The sequence below is a fragment of the Pseudorca crassidens genome, chromosome Y, assembly GCF_039906515.1.
Source record: "Pseudorca crassidens isolate mPseCra1 chromosome Y, mPseCra1.hap1, whole genome shotgun sequence".
NCBI lineage: Eukaryota > Metazoa > Chordata > Mammalia > Artiodactyla > Delphinidae > Pseudorca > Pseudorca crassidens.
This window is the reverse complement of record NC_090318.1, coordinates 15,857,624-15,883,484: the sequence shown is the minus strand read 5'-3', so window position 1 is coordinate 15,883,484 and position 25,861 is coordinate 15,857,624. Positions and strand designations below refer to the sequence as shown.

At 42.3% G+C, this 25,861-nt stretch overlaps 1 protein-coding gene and 1 pseudogene across 1 annotated transcript; both read right to left on the bottom strand.

Annotated features, from left to right (window-relative positions):
- LOC137217885 (F-box only protein 28 pseudogene) overlaps nucleotides 1–3,360 on the bottom strand; it is a 31,772-nt pseudogene extending 28,412 nt beyond the window's left edge.
- A 13,691-nt stretch (nucleotides 3,361–17,051) lies between these two features.
- Nucleotides 17,052–19,657, bottom strand: LOC137217883 (zinc finger protein 397-like). The gene is given in 3 exon segments (XM_067724884.1): nucleotides 17,052–18,327; nucleotides 18,330–19,294; nucleotides 19,296–19,657. Coding segments are annotated over 3 exon segments (1,593 nt in total). The 3' UTR covers nucleotides 17,052–18,061.
- Between the last annotated feature and the right edge of the window lie 6,204 nt (nucleotides 19,658–25,861).

Here is a 25,861-nt window from a genome sequence, read left to right as displayed (position 1 = left end):
GGACTGAGGGGAATAGAGGCGCATTCGTTTATTTTATTATTAATTGAATTTTTATTTTATAGTGCAACATAATTAATTCGTGTGTTGTGTTTGATAGTGCTCCAGACTCTTGATTCCGTTCTATATGTACATATACCTATTCTCTTTTGGATTGTGTTCCCATGAAGTTTATTCCACAGTGTTGGGAACAGTTGTTTGAGTTCAATGTAGGTCCTGGCTGGTATCAGTTTAATATATATTAGTGTGCATGTGTTAAACCCAGCCTCCTAGTTTATACCTCTGCCAACCTTCTCCATGTGGTACAAATTTGTTTCTACGTCAGTGACTCGGTCTGTGTTTTTAATGTATAGTTTACTTGTATCAACTTTTAAACCCAACAATAGTGATATCGTATGAAATTTCTTTTTTGGTCTAACTTAGTATCCTGAATGTGACCCATCCAGGTCCTTCCACGTTTTTACATTTGCATTTTTTCATCCTTTTTTATGGTTTTATAATAGTCCTCTGTATATATGTACCACATCTTTTTTCAATCATCTGTTGATGGGCCGTCTTTTTGGTGCCATATCTTGGTTATCATAAATAGGTCTGCAAGCAATGTAGGAGTGCCGGTGTGATTTGCAAGGATGATGTTCTAGTTGTATCTGTCCCGGAGGGCCATTGGGTTGCCACAGGGTAGTTCTTGGTGTATTCACTTAGGGAACCTGCATACAGTTTTCCATAATGCCAGTTTCCAATATGCAGTCCTCTGAACGGCTTAGCGGGATTCTCATTTCTCCAAGGCCTCTCTCACATGTATTGCCTGTAGACATTTTGAACACAGGCATTCTGACTCTTGTGAGGTGATACCTTTCTGCAGGTTGCATTTCACTTTCTTAAGTGGTTAGTGATGTAGATCACATTTCCTTGTGAGTGAGTTATGTTTTAAGAACACTGTGAGTAAAATATACCAGTTGAAATTTGCTTGTTGACAGAGAGCCTTGATTTGAATCCTTTTTTCTGTGACTTTCCACAGGACATAACTTGAATATAGGATCCTTTACAGAGCCGTTGACTTTTTGATTATGAAGTTCCCCTAAGAACCGGTTTTTAAGTTGTTGTTACAAAAACGGCCACAGATCGGCAGGATTTTTTCCAAGCAGAGTTCGGTTATCGGGGTTTCCAGTTGTTGGGGAAAATCGTGTCCCAGATTTCAAATTACATCGGGAGGTGCCACAACATGTACCCAAGGAATTGTGACCCATTATTTCTTCCCTTTTACCCTCCAACTACTTGAAAGATCCCCATCCCGGCAAAATAGACAAGATGAGGGTTTAGCCATCTGTATTGGGGTGACTCTGGAGAAGGAAGCTGGAGGTGGGAACCCCAGCACCAAGAGACCTGGACACCGGGTGTTTTCACAGCGCTCTTGCAGCCACAGGTTCCATTATTCTTTGAGTGCATTGTGGCTAGCTAGCTGTAGGGAAGTACTCCTGCACATGGAGGTAATCTTGCTGTTCATCTTGCAGGAGGCACGACAGGTGCAAACTGGAACGCTCTGGTGGCAAATCGGCCCCGGATGCCTCACTCCCACTGCTGTACAGCTTTGGGACCCAAGACCACTGCGGCTCCATGTATGTGACTCCTGGATTGGTCACCGAGGGCTTAGAGAATACAGGAATTGTTCCTTTAATTTAAATTGAATTTTTATTTTATACTGGAACATCCTTAATTTACACTGCTGTTTCTTTGGCTGTACAGCCACTTGAATCCATTATACATGTATGTCTGTATGTCTCTATATATCTCTAACTATATAACTCTTTCTATATCTATATAAACTCTTTTCAATTCTCTCTGCGTATAGCTTCTTCCAGAGTGTTGGGAACATTTGACTGAGTGAGTCTTAAGTCCTGGCTGGTGTTCTCTTTTATATGTATATTAGTGTGCATATGTTAATCCCAACCTCCTTGTTTATGCCTCCCCCCAAACTTCTCCCTTTGGTACCCATACGTTTGTCTCAACGTCTGTGACTCGGTTTCTGTGTTGTAAAGTAGAGTTTATTTGTGTCAAGTTTTAAACCCAACCCATAAGAGGTATCCCAGGATATGTGTCTTTCTCTGTATAACTTACTATCCTGAATGTGATCAAATATTGATCCTTCCATGTTTCTGTAGTTGGTATTTTGTTTATATTTTTTATGACTGTGTAATACTGCACTGTATATATGTACCACATTTTATTTGTCAATCAACTGTTAATGGACTGTCAGTAGGTTCCAAATCCGGGTTATCACACATAGGTATGCATGGTGCAGAGGGTTGCCGATGTGATTTGCAATGATGGTGGTCTATTTATGTCTGTCTAGGAGGCCACTGCGTGACCATACAATAGTTCTTGGTGTGTTTATTTAGGGAAACTCCATACTGCTATCCATAATGCCCGTTTCCACTGTGCAGTCCTACAAAAGGCTTAGTGGGATTCTGATTCCTCCAAGTCCTCTCCCGCATGTATTACCTGTAGACATTTTGACTGTTCCCATTCTGACTGCTGCGGGGTGATAGCTTTCTGTAGGCCGCATTTCCCTTTCTAAAATACTTACCGATGTAGATCACCTTTCCGTGTGTGTGAGTTATTTTTTAAGAACACTTTGAATAAAATGTACCTCTTGAACTTGGCTTGTTGAAAGAGGGCCCTGATTTGAATCCTTTTTCAATGACCATCCCCAGGACATTTCTGGAGGGTAGATGTCCTTAACAGCGCCACTGACTTTTTGATTATGTATTTCCCCTAAGCACCGGTTTTTAAGTTGTTGTTAAAAGAAGCGGCCAAGGAAGGCAGGTTTCTTGTCAACCAGAGTCTGGTTATCCGGGAATCCAGTCATTCGGGAATATTGTGTCCCAGAATTCAAAGTAAAGCGGTAGGTACCAAAACATATATCCAAGGGATTGTGTCCCTTTACACCTTCCCCCTTACCCTCCAACCACTTGACAGATCACCAATCCGACTGAATCCCCTAGATGAGATTGTTACCATCGGCAAATGGGGCGCCTTTGTTGTAGTTGGCTGGACGTGGGAACTCCAGCACCAAGATACCTGGACAATGCATGTTTTCACAGCGCTCTTGCAGCATCATGGTCCATCATTCTTTGGGTGCATTGGCCTCTTGTAGGTATAGCAAAGCACTCCTGGATGTGGAGATAGTGGTGCCGTTCAGAGTGGATGAGGCACTACAGCTGCAAGCTTGACCGCTTTGCTCGAAAATCCTCCCCAGCTGCCTCAGTCCCACTACTGTACAGCTTTGCAACCCAAGACATCCGAGAATCGAGGGATGTGACCCGGCGGCGTCACTGAAGAAATTTCATCTTTCTTTGGGTTCATTGGGCGTAGCTAGCTATAGGAAAGCGCTCAAGGATGTGGAGATAATCTTCCCATTCATAGTGGACGAGGAACTACAGATGAAAGCTGGAACCCTCTGCTGGTAAATCTGCCCAAGCTGCTTGAGTCCCACCTCAGTACAGCTTTGGGACCCAAGCCTACTGCTGCTCCAGATATGTGACCCCTGTCTTAGTCACCGAGGCCTTAGGGAATACAGGAAGTATTCCTTTAATTTAAAATGAATTTTTTTTTATACGGGAACAGCCTTAATTTACACAGCTGTGTTTCTTTGGCTGTACAGCCACTTGTATCTGTTATGCGTGTATATCTATATATATCCATATATCTCTATCTTTATATATCTATCTATATCTATATATGCTGTTTTCAATTCTCTCTCTGTATACCTTATTCCAGAGTGTTGACTGAATAAAACTTGAGTCCTGGCTCATGTTCTCTTTTATATGTATATTAGTGTGCATATATTATTCCCAAACTCCTTGTGTATGCCTCCCCTGAAACTTCTCCCTTTGATACCCATACTTGGTCTCCACGATGCTGACTCGGTTTCTGAGTTGTAAAGTATAGTTTATTTGTGTCAAGTTTTAAACCCCACCCATAAGAGGTATCCCAGGAGATGGGTCTTTCTCTGTCTAAATTACTATCCTGAATGTGATCAAATCCAGCTCCTTCCATGTTTCTGTAGTGGCCATTTTGTTCATTTTTTTTTATGTCCGTGTAATACTCCACTCTATATACGTACCACATATCATTTTTCAATCAACTGTTGATGGGCCGTCAGACGGTTACATATCTGGGTTATCCCACATAGGTCTTCATGGCGCATAGGGGTGCTGGTTTGATTTGCAACGGTGGTGGTCTATGTATGTCTGTCTAGGAGGCCTTGGGTGACCATATGACAGTTCTTGGTGTATTTATTTAGGGAACCTCCATACTAATTTCCGTAATGCCCATTACCAATGTGCAGTCCTATGAACGCCTCAGCGGGATTCTCAAGCCATCACCTGCATGTATTGCCTGTAGACATTTTGACCTTACCCTTTCTGACTGCTGCGGATTGATACCTTTCTGTGGGTTGCATTTCCCTTTCTGAAATGCTTACCGATATAAATCACCTTTCCTTGTGTGTGAGTTATTTTTTAAGAACACTTTGCATAAAAGGTACCTCTTGAAATTGGCTTGTTGAAAGAAGGCCCTGATTTGAATCCTTTTTCAATGACCATCCCCAGGCCCTTTCCTGAGGTTAGATGTCCTTCACAGTGCTACTGACTTTTTGATTATGAAGTTCCCCTAAGCACCAGTATTTAAGTTGTTGTTAAAAGAAGTGGTCAAATATTGGCAGAATTTTTTTCAACCAGTCTGGTTATCGGGGAATCCAGTCATTCGGGAAAATCGTGTCCCGGAATTCAAAGTAGAGCTGTAGGTACCAAAACAAATACCCAAGGAATTGTGTCCCATTACATCTTCCTCCTTACCCTCCATCCACTTGACAGAACACCAACCCAGCAGAATCCGCTAGATGAGAGTGTTTCCATCAGCAAATGGGGTGACTCTGAGGTAGGTGGCTGGACGCACCAAAACACTTGGACAATGCCTGTTTTCACAGTGATCTTGCAGCCTCATGGTCCATCTATCTTTGGGAGCTTTGCCCTTAGGCAGCTATAGCAAAGCTATAGAAGTGGAAGTGGAAGTGGAGATAGTGGTGCCGTTCAAAGTGGATGAGGCACTACAGATGCAAGTTTGACCCCTTTGCTAGAAAATCCTCCCCAGCTGCCTCAGTCCCACCACAGTACAGCTTTGCGACTGAAGCCGTCCGAGACTCCATGGATGTGATCCCGGCGGGGTCACCGAAGACTTAGGGAATACAGGGGGTATTCCTTTAATTTAAATTGAAGTTTTATCTTATACGGGAACACACTTAATTTACATTGTGTGTGTTACTGGCTGTACAGCCACTTGAATCTGTTATACATGTATATGGATCTATGCTCTTTTCTATTCTCTTTCCATTTAGGTTATTCCACAGGTTGGGAACAGTTGACTTAGTTCAACTTTATTCCTGACTGGTATTCTTTATACATATATTAGTGTGACTACGTGAATCCCAGTCTGCTAGTCTATTCTTCCACCCAAACTTCTCTCTTTCGTACGCATACTTTGGTCTCTACGTCTGTGACTCGGTTTCTGTGTTGTAAAGTATAGTTTATTTGTGTCAAGTTTTAAACCCAACCCATAACAGATTTCCCAGGTTATGAGTCTTTCTCTGTCTAACTTACTATCCTGAATGTGACCAAATCCATGTACTTCCAGGTTGCTTTAGTGAGCATTTTTTTTGTGTGTGGTACGCGGGCCTCTCACTGTTGTGGCCTCTCCCGTTGCAGAGCACAGGCTTCAGACGCGCAGTCTCAGCGGCCATGGCTCATGGGCCCAGCTGCTCCGCGGCACGTGGGATCTTCCTGGACCGCGGCAACGAACCCGTGTCCCGTGCATCGGCAGGCGGACTCTAAACTACTGCGCCACCAGGGAAACCCAAGTGGGCATATTTTCATACTTTTTTGTGGTTATGTAATCCTCCATTCTATATATGTACCCCATTGTCTATTTTCATTCCTCTGTGGGTGGGCGTTGTGGTTTCTGCGTATCAGGGCTATCATACATGGTTCTGCAAGGAACAAAATGGTGTCTTTGTGATTTTCAGGGATGGTGTTCTGCACATATGCTTCCATGAAAGCCGTTGTCGGATCATAGGTTAGTACTTGGTGTATATATGCGAGAAACTGCATGCTGTTTTCCATAAGACCAGTTTCTAATGTGCACTGCTACGAATGCCTTGGGGGAATTCTCATTTCTCCAAGTCCTCTCCCGTATGGATTGCCTGTAGACATTTGACCTTGCCCATTCTGACTGCTGCGGGGTGATACCTTTCTGTAATTTGGATTTCCCTTTCTCAAATACTTAGTGATGTAGATCACTATTCCTTGTGAGTTTTTTTTAAGAACACAGGGAATAAAATGTACCTCTTGAAATTGGCTTGTTGAACAAGGGCCCTGATTTGAATCCTTTTTCAACAACCTTCCCCAGTACATTTCTGGAGGGTAGTTGTACTTTATAGCGCCTCAGGATTTTTGATTATGAAGTTCCACTAACTACCGGTTTTTAAATTGCTTTTACAAGCAGCGGCCACAGGAGGGAAGAATTTCTTTTGAGCACTGTCTGGTTATCCTGGAACCCTGACCCTTGGAAAACTCGTCTCCTGGAACGGAAATTAGAGCGTAATGTGCCCTCACAAACACCCAAAGGAGTGTGTCTCATTACTTGTTACCCCTGACACTTCAATATTCTATAGATCCCCATCCTGGCAAAATCCCCGAGACAGAAAATTGACGTAGGTAATTGGGACGATTCTGAGGAAGAAGGCTGGAGGTGAGAACCCCAGCCCCAAAACATCTGGACACCGGGTGTTTTCAGAGCGGTCTCTCAGCCGCAGGATCCGTCGTTCTTTGAGTTCATTGTGCTTGGCTAGCTGTAGGAGGTGACTCCTACATATGGAGATAGTGGTGCCGTCCAAGGTGGACAAGGCATTACAGCTGGACATGGGACCACTTTGCGGGCAAATCCTCCGCAACTGCCTCGGTCCCACCACAGTCCTGTGTTGGGACCCAAGCCTGCTCACCCTCCAAGGATGTGACTTCAGGCAAGTTCAACAAGGCCTGAGGTGTATACGGGTGCATTCTTTTATTTTATTATTAATTGAATTTTTATTTTATAGTGCAACATAATTAATTACTGTGTTATGTTTTTGTAGCACTCTAGACGCTTGATTCCGTTCTATATTTACATATATCTATTCTCTTTTGGATTGTGTTCCCATGAAGGTTATTCCACAGTGTTGGGAACAGTTGTTTTATTTCAACGTAGGTCCTGGCGGGTATCAGTTTGATATACATCAGTGTGTATGTGTTAAACCCAGCCTCCTAGTTTATACCTCTCTCAACCTTCTCCATGTGGTACAAATTTGTTTCTATGTCTGTGACTCGGTCTGTGTTTCTCAAGTATAGTTTACTTGTATCAAGTTTTAAAGCCAATGATAAGAGATATCCTATGTAATGTATTTTTCTGTCTAATTTAGTATCCTGAATGTAATCCATCCACGTCCTTCCACGTTTTTATATTTGCATTTTTTCATCAATTTTTATGGCTCTGTAATAGTGCAATGTATATATGTCCCACATTGTTTTTCAATCATTTTTTGATGCGCCGTCTGGTGGGTGTCATATCTTTGTTATCATAAATAGGTCTGCAAGCTACGTAGAGGTGTCATTGTGATTTGCAAGGATGGTGTTCTATTTGTGTCTGTCCCAGAGTGTCATTGGGTTTCCATAGGGTAGTTATTGGTGTATTAATTTAGGGAATCTGCATTAAGTTTTCCATAATGCCAGTTTCCATTATGCAGTCTTATTAACGGCGTAGTGGGATTCTCATTTCTCCAAGCGGTCTCCCACATGTATTGCCTGTAGACATTTTGACCACTGGCATTCTGACTGTTGTGAGGTGATACCTTATGTAGGTTACATTTCCCTTTCTTAAATACTTAGGGATGAAGATCACTTTTCATTGTGAGTGAGTTATATTTTAAGAACACTGGGAATAAAATGTACCTGTTGAAATTGGTTTTTTACAGAGAGACTTGGTTTGAATCATTTTTCAGTGACCTTCCACAGGACATAACTGGAATGTAGGTGTCCTTTATAGCGCCGTTGTCTTTTTGATTATGAAGTTCCCTAAGAAACGGTTTTTACGTTGTTGTTACAAAAATCGGCCACAGATTGGCAGGATTTTCTCCAAGCAGAGTCCAGTTACCGGGGTTTCCAGTTGTTCGGGAAAATCGTATCCCAGAATTCAAAGTACAGCGGGAGAAGACACAATATGTACCCAAGGAATTGTGTCCCATTACTTCTTCCCTTTTACCCTCCAACTACTCCACTGATCCCCATCCCGGCAAAATGACCGAGATGAGAGTTTTGCCGTCGGTCAGTGTGGCGACTCTGAGGAAAGAAGCTGGACGTGGGAAGCCCAGCACCAAGAGACCTGGACCCAGGGTGTTTTCACAGCGCTCTTCCAGCCACAGGTTCCATCATTCTTTGGTTGCACTGTGCTTAACTAGCTATAGGAAAACACTCCTCGATGTGGAGATAATCTTGCCATTCATAGTGGACGAGGCACTACAGGTGAAAGCTGGAACCCTCTGGTGGGAAATCCGCCCCAGCTGCCTCAATCCCAGCACAGTACAGCTTTGGGACCCAAGTCTACTGCAGCTCCAGGTATGTGACCCCTGGCTTAGTCACCGAGGACTTAGGGAATACAGGAAGTATTCCTTTAATTTAAATTGCTTTTTTAAAAATTCTGGAACATCCTTAATTTACACTGCTGTGGTCCTTTGGCTGCACAGCCACTTGAATCTGTTATGCGTGTATAGCTATATATCTGTATGTATATATCTCTATCTATATCTATATATGCTCTTTTCAATTCTCTCTCCATATAGCTTATTTCAGAGTGTTGGGACCATTTGACTGAGTGAGTCTTAAGTCCTGGCTGGTGTTCTCTTTTATATGTATATTAGTGTGCATATGTTAATCCCAACCTCCTTGTTTATGTCTGCCCCCAAACTTGTACATTTGGTGCCCATACTTTGGTCTCAACGTCTGTGACTCAGTTTCTGTGTTGTAAAGTAGAGTTTATTTGTGTCAAGTTTTAAACCCAACCCATAAGAGGTATCCCAGGATATGTGTCTTTCTCTGTATAACTTACTATCCTGAATATGATCAAATCCAGGTCTTTCCATGTTGCTGTAGTGGGCATTTTGTTCATATTTTTTATGTCTCTGGACTACTCCACTGTACATATGTACCATATTTAATTTTTCAATCAACTGTTAATGGGCCGTCAGTTGGTTCCATACCTGGTTTATCACACAGAGGTTTGCATGGCCCATAGGGGTGCCGGTGTGATTTGCAATGATGGTGCTCTATGTATGTCTGTCTAGGAGGCCATTGTTGGACCATATGATAGTTCTTGGTGTATTTGTTTAGGCAATCTCCATACTGCTTTCTATAATGCCTGTTTCCAATGTGCAGTACTACGAAAGGCTTAGCGGGATTCTCATTTCTCCAAGCTCTCTCCCACATATAGTACCTGTAGACATTTTGACCTTGCCCTTTCTGATGGCTCTAGGGTGATACCTTTCTGTAGGTTGCATTTTCCTTTCTGAAATACTTATCGATGTAGATCACCTTTCCTTGTGTGTGAGTTATTTTTAAGAACAGTTTGAATATATTGTACCTCTTGAAATTAGCTTGTTGAAAGTGGTCCCTGATTTGAATCCTTTTTCAATGACCATTCCAAGGACCTTTCTTGAGTGTAGCTGTCCTTCAGAGCAACATTGACCTTTTGATTATGAAGTTCCCCTAAGCACTGGTTTATGAGTTGTTAAAAGAAGCCTCCAACGATAGGCAGGATTTTGCTCAACCAGAGTCTGGTTAACCGGGAATCCAGTCATTCGGGAAAATCATGTTCCAGAATTCAGAGCAGTGCAGTAGGTAAGAAAACAAATACCCAAGGGATTCTGTCCCATTACATCTTCCTCCTTACCCTCCAAACACTTGACAGATCACCAACCCACAGAATCCCCTAGATGAGGGTGTTGCTGTCAACAAATGGGGTGATTCTGAGGTAGCTGGATGGACGTGGGAACCCCAGCACCAAGATACATGAACAATGCTGTTTTCACATCGCTCTGGCAGCCTCATGGTCCATCATTCTTTGGGTGCATTGCTCTTAGGTAGTTATAGCAAAGCACTCTTAGATGTGGAGATAGTGGTGCTGTTCAAAGTGGGTGAGGCACTACAGATGCAAGCTTGACTCCTTTGCTGGAAAATCCTTCCCGACTGCGTCAGTCCCACCACAGTAGAACTTTGCAACCCAAGCCATCCGAGACTCCAGGGAATAGACCCCGGCAGGGTCACAGAAGACTTATGGAATACAGGATTTTAATTAAATTAAATTAAATCTTTTAATTTAAATTGAAGTTTTATCTTATATGGGAACACAATTAATTTACACTGCTGTGTTTCATTGGCTGTACAGCCAATTGAATCCGTTATACATGTATATGTATAACGTTATACATGTATATGTACATGTACATATACATGTATACATGTATATGTATCTATGCTTTTTCCTATTCTCTTTCCAGTTAGGTTATTCCAGATTGTTGGGAACAGTTGACTTAGTTCAACGTTATTTCTGACTGGTTTTCTCTTTTACATATATTAGTGTGCATATGTGATTCCCAATCTGCTAGTCTATGCCTCCAGCCAACCTTCTCCCCTTTGTATGCATACTTTGGTGTCTACGTCTGTGACTCGGTTTCAGTGTTGTAAAGTATAGTTTCTTTGCGTCAATTTTTAAACCCCACTATAGGAGATATGCCGGGATATGTGTCTTTATCTGTGTAACTTACTGTCCTGAATGTGATCAAATCTACATCCTTACATGTTGCTTTAGTGGGCATTTTCTCATACTTTTCTATGGCTGTGTAATCGTCCATTGTATGTATGTACCCCATTTTCTATCGTCCTTCCTTTGTGGGTGGGCATTGTGGTTTCTGCATATCAGGGCTATCATACGTGGCTCTGCAAGGAACGAAAGGTTGCCTTTCTGATTTTCAGGGATGGTTCTGCACATATACATCAATGAAAGCCACTGTCTGATCATAGGTTAGTACTCGGTGTATATATGCGAGAAACTGCATACTGTTTTACATAAGGCCAGTTTCTCACGTGCACTGCTACGAATGCCTTTGGAGAATTCTCATTTCTCCTAGCCCTCTCTAGCATGGATTGCCTGTAGACATTTGACCTTGCCCATTCTGACTGCTGCGAGGTGATACCTTTTGTAAGTTGGATTTCTCTTTCTCAAATACTTAGTGATGTAGACAATTATTCCTTGTAAGTTTCTTTAAGAACACTGGGAATAAAATGTACCTCTTGAAATTGGCTGTTGAACAAGGATCCTGATTTGAATCGTTTTTCAAGGACCTTCCCCAGGACATTTCTGGAGGGTAGGTGTACTTTATAGCGCTTCAGGATTTTTGATTATGAAGTTCCACTAAGCACCAGTTTTTCAGTTGCTCTTACAAAAAGCGGCCATAAGGGGGCAGAATTTTTTTTAGCACTGTCCGCTTGTCCGGGAATCCTGACCTTTGGAATACTCGTGTCCCGGAATGGAAATTAGAGTGGAATGTGCCCTCACAAACACCCAAAGGAGTGTGTCTCATTACTTGCTCTCCCTGACACTCCAATATTTGACAGATCCGCATCCCGGCAACTTCCCCGAGACGAGAGTGTTGAGGTAGGTAACTGGGACGATTCTGAGGAAGAAGGCTAGAGGTGAGAACCCCAGCCCCAAAACATCTGGACACCGGGTGTTTTCAGATTGGTCTTTCAACCACAGGATCCGTCGTTCTTTGTGTTCATTGTGCTTGGCTAGCTGTAGGAAGGCACTCCTACATATGGAGATAGCGGTGCCGTCCATGGTGGAAGAGGCATTACAGCTTCACGTGGGACCCGCTTTGCTGGCAAATCCTCCCCAGGTGCCTCGGTCCCACCACAGTCCAGCGTTGGGACCCAAGCCTGCTCACCCTCCAATGATGTGACTCCAGGCAAGGTCAACGAGGCCTGAGGGGAATAGGGGCATAATGTGTTTTTTTATTATTAATTGAATTTTTATTTTATAGCGCATCATAATTAATTACTGTGTTGTGTTTTGTAGAGCTCCAGACACTTGACTCCGTTCTATATGTACATATATCTATTCTCTTTTGGATTGTGTTCCCATGAAGGTTATTCCACAGTGTTGGGAACAGTTGTTTGAGTTCAACGTTGGTACTGGCTGGTATCAGTTTGATATACATTAGTGTGCATGTGTTAAACCCAGCCTCCTAGCTTATATTTCTGCTACCCTTCTCCATGTGATACAAATTACTTTCTATGTCTGTGACTTGTTCTGTGTTTCTGAAGTATAATTTACTTGTATCAAGTTTAAAAGCCAACGATAAGAGATATCCTATGAAATGTCTTCTTCTGTCTAACTTAGTATCCTGAATGTGACACATCCAGGTCCTTCACCGTTTTCATGTTTGCAGTTTTCATCTTTTTTATGGCTGTATACTAGTCCACTGTATATGTGTACCACATCTTTTTTCAGTCATTAGTTGATGGACCGTTTGGTTGGTGCCATATCTTGGTTATCATAAATAGGTCTGCAACAATGTAGGGGAACAGGTTTGAATGGCAAGGATGCTGTTCTATTTGTATCGGTCCAGAGGGCAATTGGGTTTCCATAGGACAATTTTAGGTATATTAATTTAGGGAACTGCATACAGTTTTCTACAATGCCAGTTTCCAATATGCAGTCCTATGAACGTCTTGGCAGGATTCTCATTTCTCCAAGCCCTCTGTCACATGTATTGGCTGTAGACACTTTGACCACAGGCATTCTAACTCTTGTGAGGTGATACCTTGCTGCAGGTTTCATTTCCCTTTCTTAAATTGTTGGTGATGTAGATCACTTTTCCTTGTGAGTGAGTTACTTTTTCAGAACACTGGGAATAAAATATACTTGTTGGAATTAGCTTGTTGATAGAGAGCCTTCATTTGAATCCTTTTTCAGTGAACTTCCACAGGACATAACTGGAATGTAGGTGTCCTTTACAGCGCCATTGACTTTTTGATTATGTAGTTCTCCTAAGAACCGGTTTTTAAGTTGTTATTACATCAAGCGGCCAGAGATCAGCCGGATTTTTTCCAAGCAGAGTTCGGTTATCAGAGTTTCCAGTTGTTCGGGAAAATCGTGTCCCAGGATTCAAATTACAGCAGGATGTGCCACAGCATGTACCCAAGGAATTGTTTCCCATTACTTCTTCCCCTTTACCCTCCAACTACTCGACAGATCCCCATCACAGCAAAATCGCTGAGTTGAGAATTTTGCAGTCGGTAATTGGGGCGACTCTGAGGAAGGAAGCTGGACGTGGGAAACCCAGCAACAAGAGACCTGAACGCCGGGTGTTTTCACAGCGCTTTTCTAGCCACAGGTTCCATCATTCTTTGGGTGCACTGGGCTTAGCTAGCTATAGGAAAGCGCTCCTGGATGTCGAGATGATATTGCCATTCATAGTGGACTAGGCACTATAGGTGCAAGCTGGAACACTCTGGTGGGAAATCCGCCCCAGCTGCCTCAGTTCCACCACAGTACAGCTTTGGAAAACAAGGTTCCTGCGGTCGAGGGATGTGACCCCTGTCTTGGTCACCAAGGCCTTACGGAATACAGGAAATATTCCTTTAATTTGAATTGAATTTTTATTTTATACTGGAACATCCTTAATTTGTACTGCTGTGGTTCTTTGGCTGTACAGCCACTTGAATCCGTTATACGTGAATATCTATATATATCTCTATCTGTATATCTCTATCTACATCTATATATGCTCTTTTCAATTCTCTCTTTGTAAAGCCTATTCCAGAATGTTCGGAACATTTGACTGAGTAAAACTTAAGTCCTGGCTGGTGTTCTCTTTTGCATGTATATTAGTGTGCATATGTTGATCCCAACCTCCTTGTTTATGCCTCCCTCCAAAATTCTCCTTTTTGTACCCATAATTTGCTCTCTACGTCTGTGATTCAGTATTTGTGTTTTAAAGTATAGTTTATTTGCATCTAGTTTTATACCCCACCCATAAGCGATATCCCAGAATATGAGTCTTTCTCTGTCTAAATTACTATCCTGAATGTGATCAAATGCAATTCCTTCCATGTTGCTGTAGTGGGTATTTTGTTCATGTATTTTTATGTCTGTGTAATACTCCACTCTATATATGTACCACATTTTATTTGTCAATCAACTGTTGAGGGCTGTCAGTCTGTTCCATATCTTGGTTATCACCCGTAGGTCTGCATGGTGCATAGGGGTGCCGATGTTATTTGCAATGATAGTGGTCTATGTATGTCTGTCTCCGAGGCCATTGGGTCACCATATGATAGTTCTTGGTGTATTTATTTAGGGAACCTCCATACTGCGTTCCATAATGCCCGTATCCAACGTGAAGTCCTACGAACGGCTTAGCGGGTTTCTCATTTCTCCAAGCCATCTCCCACACATATTGCCTATGGACATTTTGACCGTGCCCATTCTTACTGCTGCGGGCTGATACATTTCTGTAGGTTGCATTTCCCTTTCTGAAATACTGACCGATATAGATCACCTTTCCTTGTGTGTGAGTTACTTTTTAAGAACACTTTGAATAAAATGTACGTCTTGAAATTGGCTTGTTGAAAATGGGCCTTGATTTTCAGCCTTTTTCAAAGACCATCCCCAGGACCTTCCTGTGGGGTAGATGTCCTTCGCAGCGCCACTGACTTTTTTATTATGAAGTTCCCCTAAGCACCGGTTTTTAAATTGTTGTTAAAAGAAGCGGCCAAAGATCGGCAGGATTATTTTCAACTAGAGTCTGGTTATCCGAGAATCCAGTCATTCGGGAAAATCGTGTCCCTGAATTCAAAGTAGAGGGGTAGGTACCAAAACAAGAGATTCCCAAGAGATTGTGTCCCATTACATCTTCCCCCTTAACCTCCAACCACTTGACAGGTCACCATCCTGGCAGAATCCCCTAGATGAGAGTGTTGCTGTCGGCAAATGGGGCGACCCTGAGGTAGGAGGCTGGACGTGGGAAACCCAGCACCAAGATACCTAGACAATGCGTGTTTTCACAGCACCATTGCAGGCTCATGGTCCATCATTCTTTGGGTGCATTGGCCTTATGTAGCTATAGCAAAGCACTCCTGGATGTAGAGATAGTGGTGCCGTTCAGAGTGGATGAGGCACTACAGATGCAAGCTTGACCCCTTTCCTGGAAAATTCTCCCCAGCTGCCTCAGTCCCACCACAGTACAGCTTTGCGACCCACGCGTTCCGAGACTCCAGGGATGTGACCCCGGCCCAGTCACCAAAGACTTAGGGAATACAGGAGGTATTCCTTTAATTTATATTTTTTATATATATTTCCAATATTTTTAATGCATTAATATATTTTTACACAAATCATATTGTACATATCATCTTATGTTTTTAGTTAAGATATGAACACTTTCTTATTTAATATTAATCAACATCACTTTTAACAACTTTTAAGACTTGTATACATTCATGATTGTTTCTGAAGCATACATTTCCAGGTAGAATTTTAAAGTCAAAAGGCAATGTTTAAGCCTTCTGGTATTGATTGCCACACACAGCATCTATTCACATCTCACCAGCAGCAATAGAGTCCCAATTTCTCTGAATCTTTGTTAGTTTTATGAGGGAAAAAAAGTGCCATCTCAACTCTTGCTTTAATATACATTTTTAATTCTAGCAAGGCTAATATTTATTGTCCATTGGCATTTATTCTTTTGTGATTCGCCTATTTAAGTACTACTTTTTTCTATTGGGACTTTTTCATGGGGAGATAGTACAGAGAAGTGGCTCCCCAGACTCGTTCTGGATTCCTACTGTCTGGGTCTAAAGTCTGAGCTCACCACTTTGTAGCTACATGACCTTGAGTAAGCCATGACCTCAAGCCTTCATTTCTTCATCTGCAAAATATGGGCTGAGAAGTAATACATATACACAAAGCCCTTTGCAAGTACCTATTATGTTTCTTACCAATATATGTAAGAACCCTCTATATAAAGAATATTTGCCTTTTGTAATATATGTTGTATCAATTCCTACTTAACATTTGTTCTGCCCTTTTCAGTTTGATTGGATCTTCCTCTATGGAAGAGGAATATGAGTTGAATAGTTTTACCATGCTATTTTGTTATTTAACCTAGCCCTTTCTTTTGTCACATTCTGTCTCCAAGCATGGACATCTAGTCCTCCTGCCATTCTTACTGGTTAGTACATGCTCATGCCCCAACAGAAACATTACTTCTCTATTTATCCTCATTAAAACTCTTCCTATGTAGAGGACTCGAGATTCCCAAAGGCTTGAATTTTTGGTAAGGTGTGTCGTAACTCTGTCCTATTAGGTATTTTAAATAACATGTCTTTCTGTTGCTGACTAACCTACACACCTTTCTGCATTGCACTGTGAAGCACCAGTCTAGGGACCCTTTTCCTGCTGGGTCCCTCAGAAGAGGGCAGTCTCTCTGGATGGATCGTGACTGTTACTGTTATTTCCCTTTAGCATGGTCTTTAACAAAATTCACAAGACTGTGAAATACTGCTGATATGACAAAATTGAACACATGGGAGGCGCCTGGAGAGTAACAGACCCAGCAATGGAGGAAGTTCTTAGTGCCTGAGCCTAGGGGTGCACACTAGGAACTGTGAGAGTACAGACCCAGAAACAAATGAAATGGCAGCCGTAGCGGCTTCCGACCCGGAGCCTGGGGAGTTAGGAGGAAGCCGGCAGAAGCGCTGGTCACGTCTTAAGAATCAAAGGAGTCTTTATGTCTGTGAGGGTGAGATTTGGAACTCTAAGACTCTTAACTTCTAGACTGGGCTCTTTCTGGCCCCCTGCCCTCACCCACATGGAAGCCCTAGCCTCCAGATTGGACAAGGAAACTATATTTTAACCCTTACCCTGGGGTCATACAAACCAAGACAAAGCTCCTCACCACCCCATGCTCCAAGGACTCCAGGTTTTGTCTATTAACATATTTCTCCACTGGCTCATGTTTCACTATAGGCACTGTAGTAAACAGAGATTCTGGCCACATGCATGCTTTTCCTACAGACAGGAATCCACTTCAAAAGGAACTCAAAAAGAATACTCCAGGCAAAATGGCCTTTTCCTTTCCTCAGATGTGCCAGACTGTCTTCCTGGCCGGCCTACATTCCTGGCCACTCATCCTTCAGACAATTTTTCTCAGAAGCCTCCCCTGATGCAAGGTTGGGCCAGGTACTCCTTAACATCACACAGCACTGATTGTACCACAGTGTCACTGCCTGTTTGTGTTGTCTGTGAAACTGAAGGTATGGTCTTATTTTCCACTGTATCCCTAGTGCCTGGAACAAAACAGCCACTCAAAAAATAACTGTTGCATAACTTAATTTGTATTTCCTTTTCACTATCTCACTTCTGGTCTGCCGTGGGCTCAATAAGTTATCGATGAAACTGTTTCCCCATATCTTGCTGCCCTGCCACTGTTCTTAACTGGTCAGTAAAATTTTTGCATTCCTGAGACAAAATATCCCTCATAATCTCCACACCATCCTCCAAATCTGGCCCACTGACAATTAGATGCAGTGACAGAGTTGCTGTGCCCTTTGTGACATTCTCATGGGAAATGATATTTCAATGTTATAGTCCCATCTTTCACAGTTCCTGAGTATTCTTACTGGTAAGAGAAAGGTGGAAGCAATGATTCTTCTGTCTGCTCTTCTAATTTGTCACAGGAAAACTTTCAGGGGACAATGTGCATGAGCACTGGCAAGTGCTATATAAAGTCAGATTGATTTGAGATCTAGTACTGTACAACTACCTCCATGGAGTCTTACTCCAAAGTAAATTAAACCCTTTTAACTAACAAAGATAGAAGCCTGACTGAAGTGTTTACAGTATTCATTGTATTCATAAGTCACTTTGCAGTGTGGACTCTCTGATGGCACATGAGGACTGATCTGTGCCTGAAAGCCTTCCCACATTCACTACATATGTAAGCCTCATCCCCAGAGTGGATTCTCTGATGTTGAACAAGGGCTGAGCTCCTTTTGAAGGTTTTGCTGCATTCATTACACTGATAAGGTTCCTCTCCACTGTGAATTCTCTGGTGTCTAATGGGGTTTGAGCTCAGACTGAAGGCTTTTCCACACTCACTACATTAATAGGGTTTCTCTCCACTATTCTATGATGGGTTATCAGCTCTAAACTCTGCCTGAAAGCTTTTCCACACTCATTACATTCATAAGGTCTTTCTCCTGTATGAATTCGCTCGTGTCTAATAAGATTTGAGCTTTGGCTAAAGGTTTTCCCACACTCATTACACTCGTAGGGTTTCTCACCAGTGCGAATTCTTTGATGGATAATGAGAGATGAACTTTGACTGAATGCTTTGCCACATTCATTACATTTACAAGCTTTCACACCAGTATGGATTTTCCGATGTCTACTGAGGGCTGAGCTCTGGTTGAAGGCCTTCCCACATTCACTACATTCATATGCTTTCTCACCACTATGAATTCTCTGATGAATGATAAGATAGGACCTCAAACTAAAGGCCTTCCCACACTGGCTACATTTGTATGGCTTTTCTCCAGTATGGATTTTCTGTTGTTGAGTTAGAGCAGAATGCTGTTTGAAGCTGTGCCCGCATACATCACACCTGTAAGGTCTCTCTTCTATAGGAACTTTCTGATATGTTATAGAGTTTGTATTTAGAGTCAACCTTCTCTGGGGCTCAGGATGGTCTTTGTTTCCTAGAGATTTGTGTATGAAGATTACTTGACTAAAACTACCCCCTTGGGAAGGGGATCTTCTTAATTTCTCCCCTGTAGCACTTCCTTGCTGCCACTCTGAATAGCTTTTTTCATGTTCACTAATTCCTCCAAATGAAGGCTTCTGGGGAAGTCTTTGCGACTTCTCTCCTGAAATGTCCTTCTTTGTTGCTGATCCATTGTTCTCACAATCGCTTCTGTGAGAAAGGCAAGGTTCCGAGGGTTTCAGCTGTGTCTTTAAAGGCTGGAGTTCAAAGTTTGTTAACTCCTGGGATGGTCCAAGACATGTCAAATCCATCCATGGCACTGCTGGTCCCTGTGGATTAGCTGGGACATGCTGCCCTGGATCATCAAATTCCCTCTCCAAATCCTCCAAGAGTCACAGCTTCCTCAGCACTTTTTGGACTGTGTTGCTGAACCCAGATCTGCAGCTCCTCAGGCAGGATTCTCAGGAACTGCTCCAGCACCAGCAGCTGCAGGATCTGCTCCTTCATGTGCAACTCTGGCCTCAGCCACTGAGAGCAAATCTCCTGGAGTCGGCCCAGAGCCTCCCGGGGCCCAGATGTCTCCTGGAAGCAAAACTTTCAAAACTGCTGGTGAAACAATTCCTGGCAGGATTGGGTACTCCCATTCTGCTTAAGTTTCTGACCCCAAGAAAAGCTTTCTTCTACTTTCACAAGTATTAGCTCTTGTTCCTGAGAATTCGGAGGTACAGGGCTTGAAACTGCTCTGAATTCCATAGCCGTTCTGGGCTGAAAAGCTTAGCAAAAAGCTCACTACAACTGCGTCCTCTACTTCAGAATTGTTTTTGAGTAATCTCTTCTTTCCGCAAAGCTCAGGAACTGCGGGGCACGAGCCGGGAACCTGCAGCTGCGAACCACAAACACAGGAAGTGCGCCTATTCCTTTAATTTAAATTGATGTTTTAATTATCAATTTAACACAGTTAATTTACACTGTTGTGTTTCATTGGCTGTACAGCCACTTGACTCTGTTATACATGTATATGTATCTTTGCTCTTTTCTATGCTCTTTCCATTTAAGTTATTCCAGAGTGTTGGGAACAGTTTACTTAGTTCAACGTTATTCCTGACTGCTATTCTGTTTTACATACATTAGTTTGCATATGTGAATCCTAATCTGCTAGACAATGACTCCACCCAACCTTCTCACTCTGGTGCGCATACTTTGGTGTCTAATCTGTGACTCAGTTTCCATGTTGTAAAGTATAGTTTATTTGTGTCAAGATTTAAACCCCACCCATAAGAGATATCTCAGGATATGTGTCTTTCTCTGTCTAACTTACTATCCTGAATGTGATCAAATCCAGGTCCTTCCATGTTGCTTTAGTGGGTATTTTTTCATACATTTTTATGGTTGTGTAATCCTCCATTTTGTATATGTACTCCATTGTCTATTTTCATTCCTCTGTGGGTGGACATTGTGGTTTATGCATATCAGGGCTATCATACATGGCTCAGCAAGGGAGGAAGGGGTGCCTTTGTGATTTTCAGGGATGGTGTTCTGCACATATACTTCCAGGAAAACCATTGTCTGATCATGGGTTAGTACTTGGTGTATATATGCGAGAAACTGCATACTGGTTTCCATAAGGCCAGTTTCTAATGTGCACTGCTAAGAATGCCTTGGGGGAATTCTCATTTCTCCAAGTCCTCTCTCATATGGATTGCCTGTAGACATCTGACCTTGATCAGATGCAGTGTGTGTGATGCCTTTTCGTAATTTGGATTTCCCTTTCTCAAATACTTAGTGATATAGAACACTATTCCTTGTGAGTTTTTTTTTAACACTGGGAATAAAGTGTAGCTCTTCAAAATGGCTTGTTGAACAAGGGCCCTGATTTGAATCCTTTTTCAACGACCTTCCCCAGGACATTTCTGCAGGGTAGGTGTACTTTACAGCGCCTCAGTATTTTTGATTACGAAGTTCCACTAACCACCAGTTTTTAAGTTGCTGTTACAAGAGGCGGCCACAAGGGGTCAGAATTTTTTAGCACTGTCCGGTTATACGGGAAGCCTGACCTTCGGAAAACTCGTGTCCCTGAACGGAAATTAGAGCGGAATGTGCCATCAGAAACGCCCAAAGGAGTGTGTCCCATTACTTGATCCCCCTGACACCCCAATATTTGACAGATCCTGATCCCGGCAAATTCCCCGAGACGAGAGTGTTGAGGCAGGTAACTGGGACGATTCTGTGAAGAAGGCTAGAGGTGAGAACCCTGGCACCAAAACATCTGGACTCCGGGTGTTTTCACAGCAGTCTTTAAGCCACAGGATCCGTCATTCTTTGAGTTCATTGTGCTTGGCTAGGTGTAGGAAGGCACTCCTACATATGGAGATAGTGGTGTCGTCCAAGGTGTACGAAGCACTACAGATGCACGGCGGACTGCTTTGCTGGCAAATCCACCCCAGCTGCCTCGGTCCAACCACAGTCCAGTGTTGGGACCCAATCCTGCTCACCTTCCAAGGATGTGACTCCAGGCAAGGTCAACTAGACATGAGGGCAATAGGGGTGCATTCTTTCATTTTATTACTAATTGAATTTTTATTTTATAGTGCCACATAATTAATTACTGTGTTGTGTTTTTTGTAGCACTCCAGTAGCTTGATTCCGTTCTATATGTACATATATCTATTGTCTTTTGGATTGTGTTCCCATGAAGGTTATTTCACAGTGTTGGGAACAGTTGTTTGAGTTCAGCGTAGTTCATGGGTGGTATCGGTATAATATACATTAGTGTGCATGTGTTAAGCCCAGCCTCCTAGTTTATAGCTCTCCCAACCTTCTCCATGTGGTACAAATTTGTTTCAACGTCTGTGATTTGGTCTGTGTTTGTAAAGTATAGTTATTTGTATCAAGTTTTACACCCAACAATAAGAGATATTCTATGATATTTCTTTTTCTTTCTAACTTAGTATCCTGAATGTGATCCATCCAGGTCTTCCAAGTTTTTATATATGCATTTTTTCATCCTTTTTTACTTCTGTATAATAGTCCATTATATATATGTACCACATCGTTTTTCAATCATCCGTTGATGGGCCGTCTGGTGGGTACCATATCTTGGTTATCATAAATAGGTCTGCAAGCAACGTAGGAGTGCTGTTGTGATTTGCAAAGATGGTGTTCTATTTGTTTCTGTCCCAGAGGGCCATAGGGTTTCCATAGGGTAATTCTTGGGAATTTAGGGAAACTGCATTGAGTTTACAATAATGCCAGTTTCCATTATGCAGTCCTATGAATGGCTTAGTGGGATTCTCATTTCTCCAAGCCCTCTCCCACATATATTGCCTGTAAACATTTTGACCATAGGCATTCTGACTCTTGTGAGGTAATACCTTGCTGCACGTTGCATTTCCGTTTCTTAAATACTTAGTGATGTAGATCACTTTTCTTTGTGAGTTAGTTATTTTTCAAGAACACTTGGAATAAAATATACCTGTTGAAATTGGCTTGTTGACAGAGAGCCTTGATTTGAATCCATTTCCAGTGAACTTCCACAGGACATTACTGGAATCGAGGTGTCCTTTACAGTTCCTATGACGTTTTGATTATGAAGATCCCCTAAGAACTGGTTTTTAAGTTGTTGTTACAAAAAGCGGCCACAGATCGGCTGGATATTTTCCAAGCAGAGTCCAGTTATCGGGGTTTCCAGTGGTTCGGGAAAATCGTGTCCCAGGATTCCGAATACAGCGGGAAGTGCCACAACATGTACCCAAGGAATTGTGTCCCATTATTTCTTCCCTTTTACCCTCCAAATACTCGACAGATGCCCATCCCGGGAAAATCGCTTAGATGAGAGTTTTGCCAACAGAAATTGGGGCAACTCTGAGGAAGGAACCTGCACGTGGGAAACCCAGCAACAAGCGACATGCACGCTGGGTATTTTCACAGCACTTTTCCAGCCACAGGTTCCATCATTCTTTGGGTGCACTGGGCTTAGCTAGCTATAGGAAAGCACTCCTGGATGTGGAGATGATCTTGCCATTCATAGTGGACTAGGCACTACAGGTGCAAGCTGGAACACTCTGCCGGCAATTCACCCCAGCTGCCTCTGTCACAGCACAGTACAGCTTTGGGACCCAAGCCTACTGTGGCTCTAGGGATGTGACTCCTGGTCTGGGCACCAAGGCCTTATGGAATACAGAAAAAATCCTTTAATTTACACTGAATTTTTATATTATACTGGAATATCCTTAATTTACACTGCTGTGGTTCTTTGGCTGCACAGCCACCTGAATCCGTTATACGTATATATCTATATATCTCTATCTATATATCACTATCTATATCTATATATGCTCTTTTCAATTCTCTCTATGTAAAGCATATTCCAGAGTGTTTGGAACATTTGACTGAGTAAAACTGAAGTCCTGGCTGGTGTCCTCTTTTATATGTATATTAGTATGCATATGTTAATCCCAACCTCCTTGTTTATGCCTCCCCCAAACTTCTCCTTTTGGTACCCATACTTTGACTCTATGTCTGTGATTCTGTTTCTGTGTTGTGAAGTATAGTTTATTTGCATCAAGTTTTAAAATCCACCCATAAAAGATATCCCAGGATATGAGTCTTTCTCTGTCTAACTTACTATCCTGAATGTGATCAAATCCAGGGCCTTCAATTTTGCTGTAGTGGGTATTTTTTTCATATATTTTTATGTCTGTGTAATACTGCACTGTATATATGTACCACATTTAGTTTTTCAATCAACTGTTGATGGGCTGTCAGTCGGTTCCATATCTGTGTTATCACACATAGGTCTGCATGGTGCATACGGGTGCCGGTATAATTTGCAACGATGCTGGTCTCAGTATGTCTGTCTAGGAGCCCATTGGTGACCATACAATAGTTCTTGGTGTACTTATTTAGGGAACCTCCATACTGCTTTCCATAATGAACGTTTCCAATGTGGAGTCCTACGAACGGCTTAGCGGGATTCTCACTTCTCCAAGCCATCTCCAGCATGTATTTCCTGTTGACATTTTGACTTTGCCCATTCTGACAGCTGCAGGCTGATACCTTTCTGTAGGTTTCATTTCCCTTTCGATAATACTTAAATATGTAGATCACCTTTCCTTGTGTGTGAGTTATTTTTTAAGAACACTTTGAATAAAATGTACCTGTTGAAATTGGCTTGTTGAAAGTGGGCCTTGATTTGAATCCTTTTTCAATGACCAGCTTCAAGATCTTCCTGGAGGGTAGATGTCCTTCACAGTGCCACTGACGTTTTAATTATGAAGTTATGGTAGGCACCGGTTTTTAAGTTTTTGTTAAAAAGAAGCGGCCAAATATCAACAGGATTATTTTCAACATAGTCTGTTTATCCGGGAATCCAGTCGTTTGGGAAAATCGTGTCCCAGAATTCAAAGTAGAGTGGTAGGTACCAAAACAAATACCCAAGGGATTGAGTCCCATTACATCTTCCTCCTTACCCTCCAGCCACTTGACAGATCACCAACCCGGCAGAATCTCCTAGATGAGAGTATTTCCATCAGCAAGTGGGGCAACTCTAAGGTAGGAGGCTGCACGTGAGAACCCCAGCACCAACGTACCTGGACAATTCGAGTTTTCACAGCACACTTGCAGCTTCATGGTCCAACATTCTTTCGGTGCATTGACCTTTTGTAGGTATAGCAAAGCACTCCTGGATATGGAGATAGTGGTGCCGTTCAGAGTGGATTAGGCACTACAGATGAACCCTTTGCTGGAATATCCTCCAGAGCTGCCTCAGTCCCACCACAGTACAGCTTTGTGAACCAAGCTATCCGAGACTCTAGGGGTGTGACACCGGCCGGCTCACCGAAGACTTAGGTAATACAGGTGGTATTTCTTTAATTTAAACTGAAGTTTTATCTTATACGGGAACACACTTAATTTACACTGTTGTGTTTCATTGGCTGTACAGCCACTTGACTCTGTTATACATGTATATGTATCTATGCTCTTTTCTATGCTCTTCCCATTTAGGTTATTCCAGAGTGTTGGGAACAGTTCACTTAGTTCAACTTTACTCCTGACTGCTATTCTGTTTTACATATATTAGTGTGCATATGTGAATCCCAATCTACTAGTCTATGCCTCCACCGAAACTTCTCACTTTGGTATGCAAACTTTGGTGTCTATGTCTGTGACTCGGTTTCTCTGTTGTAAAGTATAGTTTATTTGTGGCAACTGTTAAACACAACTCATAAGAGATATCCCAGGATATGTGTCTTTCTGTGTCTAACTTAGTATCCTGAATGTGACCAAATCCAGGTCCTTCCATGTTGCTTCAGTGGGCATTTTTTCATACATTTTTATGGTTGTGTAATTCTCCATTGTATTTATGTACCCCACTGTCTATTTTCATCCTCTGTGTGTGGGCTTCATGGTTTCTGTGTATCAGGGCTGTCATACATGGCTCCGCAAGGAGCGAACGGGTGCCTTTGTGATTTTCAAGGAAGGTGTCCTGCACATATAATTCCATGAAAGCCATATCTGATCATAGTTTTGTACTCGGTGTATATATGCGAGAAACTGCATTCTGTTTTACATAAGGCCAGATTTAATGTGCACTGCTACGAATGCCTTTGGGGTAACTCCCAATTCTCCAAGCCCTCTCTCGTATGGATTGCCTGAAGACATTTGACCTTGCCCATTTTGACTGCTGCGGAGTGATACCTTGCTGTAAGATGGATTTCCCTTTCTGAAATACATAGTGATGTACATCTCTATTCCTTGTGAGTTTTTTTTTTAAGAACACTGGGAATAAAACGTACCTCTTCAAATTGGTGTGATGAACAAGGGCACTGAATTGAATCCTTTTTTAATGACCTTTCCCAGGACATTTCTTGAGGGTAGTTGTACTTTCTAGCGCCTCAGGATTTTTTATTACGAAGTTCCACTCACCACCGGTTCTGAAATTGCTGTTACAAGAAGAGG